General features: G+C 66.2%; 1 protein-coding gene across 1 annotated transcript in view; it reads left to right on the plus strand.

Moving 5' to 3' along the window:
• NKD2 (naked cuticle homolog 2 (Drosophila)) overlaps positions 1-802 on the plus strand; it is a 7,048-nt gene extending 6,246 nt beyond the window's left edge. The window contains exon 5 of the mRNA XM_010857132.1: positions 664-802. Within this exon, the coding sequence (XP_010855434.1) occupies positions 664-802 (139 nt within the window). The remainder of the gene's footprint in view (positions 1-663) is intronic.
• The last annotated feature ends 2,116 nt before the right edge of the window (positions 803-2,918 follow it).

Raw genomic sequence — 2,918 nt, forward strand, 5'->3', positions numbered from 1 at the left:
TCCGATCTGGTGTCCCCACCACCATGCGGCCTAGGGCCCCCGCCCGGCCCCGCTCGGCCAGCGGCCCTGGGTGTCCCCACCACCACGCGGCCTAGGGCCCCCGCCCGGCCCCCTCGGCCAGCGGCCCGCGGCCCTGGGTGTCCCCCAACCAAGCTTTCCGTGTCGTCCCTAAACACGCGTTCGCTTTCAGATGCCTGCGCCTGCTTCTGCCGTGATTCCAGTGTGAGGCCCAAGGGCAGGAGGGAACTGCTGGCTGCTCCTGGCCTGTTTTTTTCCCCGGAGAGCAAGCGCTGGGGAGGCTTCGCTTGGGGCGGGGGGCGGGCAGGGGTGCCAGCCTTGTGGTCACCCGGGACTGGGTGGACGGGGCCCTTGCAGCTCCTACAGCTCATCCTCATGAAGCCGGGAGGGCGGTCAGGGAGCCGCTGCTGCCCGAAGCCGGGGGGTGTGTGTGGCCTGCAGACAGGGGAGGCAACTCCCCATCAGTCGTCCGGGAGCCAAGAGGAAGCAGGCTGTGGGGGTGCCCCCAGCACCCTGAGAGGACGCAGAGGCCGCGGCGGGGTTGGGGAGGTGTGGGCGCCCCTGATGGTGCACGTGGACGGCTGGGCGGAGGTGGCCTCCTGTCCTCCGTGGGCTCGAACGTACCCCATGGAGCGCTGCACACAGCTTCAGCTTTGGGAAAGCGCCCTTCCCACTGGGAGGCCGGGAGAGAGCTACCGGGAGAGAGCTGCAGGGAACAGTGCGCCCAGCGTCCTGGAACCCCGGCCTGTGGATCCCCCTGAGGCCCGATGTGGCCGCCGCTTAGCCCAGGACAGGCCACTTGTGAATTTGTGCTGCTGGTTTTGTATTTCCTCCTTGGCACTATTTTTACGGATAAAGCAACTTGGTGGTCAACCTGTGATTGCGTTTCCTCAGTCATAATAAAAATACGTGCATTTGGCAACATGTCACACCTCGTCTTCAAGTGAGTTTTCAGTAGAGCTGATAGATCCACCTCCGCCAGCGCGTCTGGCCCCAAGTGCAGACAGCTGGCCGCTCGGCCGGGACAGGCGTGCTCCTGGGGGAGACGGTGTGTCCGTGTCCATGACCTGCAGGGAGGCCACAGCTCCGTGTGTACGGCTCACTCTTGCCCCCCGTCACTGCTCCCAAAACGAAAAGGAGAAAAGCCTGAGCCCGAAGTTGGCTTCACGTCACGCGAATGCGTTTGCTCTGCTGCTTCAATCGTGTCTGACTCTGTGCAGCTCTGTGGACTGTGGCCATTTGCTCCTCCAGGGGATCCCCCTGATCAAACCTTCATCTCGAGAAGACCCCCTAAGCCTGAAATTGCGTTCATGCTGTGGGGCCTTTTCAGCTGCTGTCTGGGGGGCTGTGTGGACTGAGGTTAGGCGGCGGCGCTGGCTCTCTGCAGATAGAATGTCTGGAGAAGGCGGCGCCCTACGCCTCCGGGCCTCCCCCTCTAGACCCCGTGTTCACGGCTGCTTGAAAGACCCCTTGGGGTTTCCCAGGAGCTGTGGCCCGCACACTCAAGGAGGAGCTGGGGTTTCATTTCAGGCTCTCAGGAGGAGCGGGCCGGGCCGCGTTGGCCCGGAGGCCCACGGCTGGGCAGGCGGGGTGTGGCCTCCTCGTGACCGCGTCCCGTGCGGTCATCGTGAGCCCCGCTCTGCGCTCCCTCCGCCTCCCCAGCCCTGGCCTTCCTCCGTGCGCAGACCCGGCCAGTCCTGCCGCTGCCTGCGCCGCCCTCGGGCACAAGCTTGCCAACCCGCCAGCAGCATGGGGAGGCCTGCACTTGAGCCGGAGCCCAGAGCCTGGCTTTAATGACGAAACGTAAGTGAGAGGCCACTCTCAGACGGAGCCAAAGCAGAGCGTGTCTGCGGCTTGTGGCTCCCCGAGGATGGACGCCCACCGCCACCCCCCGACCCCAGCACGGGTCCAGGGTGGCAGAAGGGACAGAAGCCGCGGGATAGCCACCACACACGGGGTCCTGTGTCACATGGACGCGGTGACCAATGTCCACATGTGGACAACGGCTGTCTCCCGGGGGCGGTGGCTTTCCCTCGGGCTAGGGGCTGGGCCCTGGGACCACCTGGGTCAGGGGAAGTGGACGCCCTCCTGGAAGAGGCTGTGATGGCCGGAGACAGAGGTGGGGAGTCGGGGAGCCGTGTGCGGCCTGCTTCAGAGGCAGCCCCTGCCCGCTGACCGGAGGGCCCGGTGCCAAGTCCACCCTCTTTCTGGGCACCAGGAAGGCCTCATGGTGACCAGTCAAGGGAGGACAGATCCCTTTTGTAACAGAAATAAACAAAAACAACTAACTTATTTGTTTAGACCTGGCTACTAGGTGACCTCAGAGCCGGACCAACCTGTCTCACGTTCTCGAAGCTCCTCTGGAGGGCGGCTGCCAGACGAACCTAGAGCTGAGTGGGCAAAGGTCTCCGAGACTGCAGTGTGGCCTCTGTGCCGCCCGACCCCCGGGCTGGCAGTCGGCTTGGCCGCCAAGCCCTGGTCCCGGGCAAGGAGCTCTGGTGCCCCCGTCCCCTCGGATCTCCCGCCGCCTCCTTTCTGGACGGCGAGGCTCGGGCGCGGTCTGAGGGTCCGCTGCCGCTCCGTCAGCGGCTCCGGGCGGGCCTGCCAGGCCAGCGCCACCCACCTGGACCCCGCAGCCTGAGCTCGGGCCGTGCTTCTGTCTGCCCGGCTGGAAGGCGAAGCCAGAGCGCGGCCTGCTTCCCTGGTGCGGCCGTGCAGACCAGGGCCCGGCCGGCGCCCAGCCCCGGGTCTCCCGCCTCTGCTCCCTCTGAGCACAGACGAGACGAATCCTTCACAGCCGCACCCGTGGCCCCTGGTGCGGCCGGAAGACGGGCCTACCCAGGGCCCCCCAAGCCAGGACCCCACACAACCCCGGCCCACCCCACCCCAGGCCCCACACG

This window comes from Bison bison, unplaced genomic scaffold, assembly GCF_000754665.1.
Source record: "Bison bison bison isolate TAMUID 2011002044 unplaced genomic scaffold, Bison_UMD1.0 scf7180017864377, whole genome shotgun sequence".
NCBI lineage: Eukaryota > Metazoa > Chordata > Mammalia > Artiodactyla > Bovidae > Bison > Bison bison.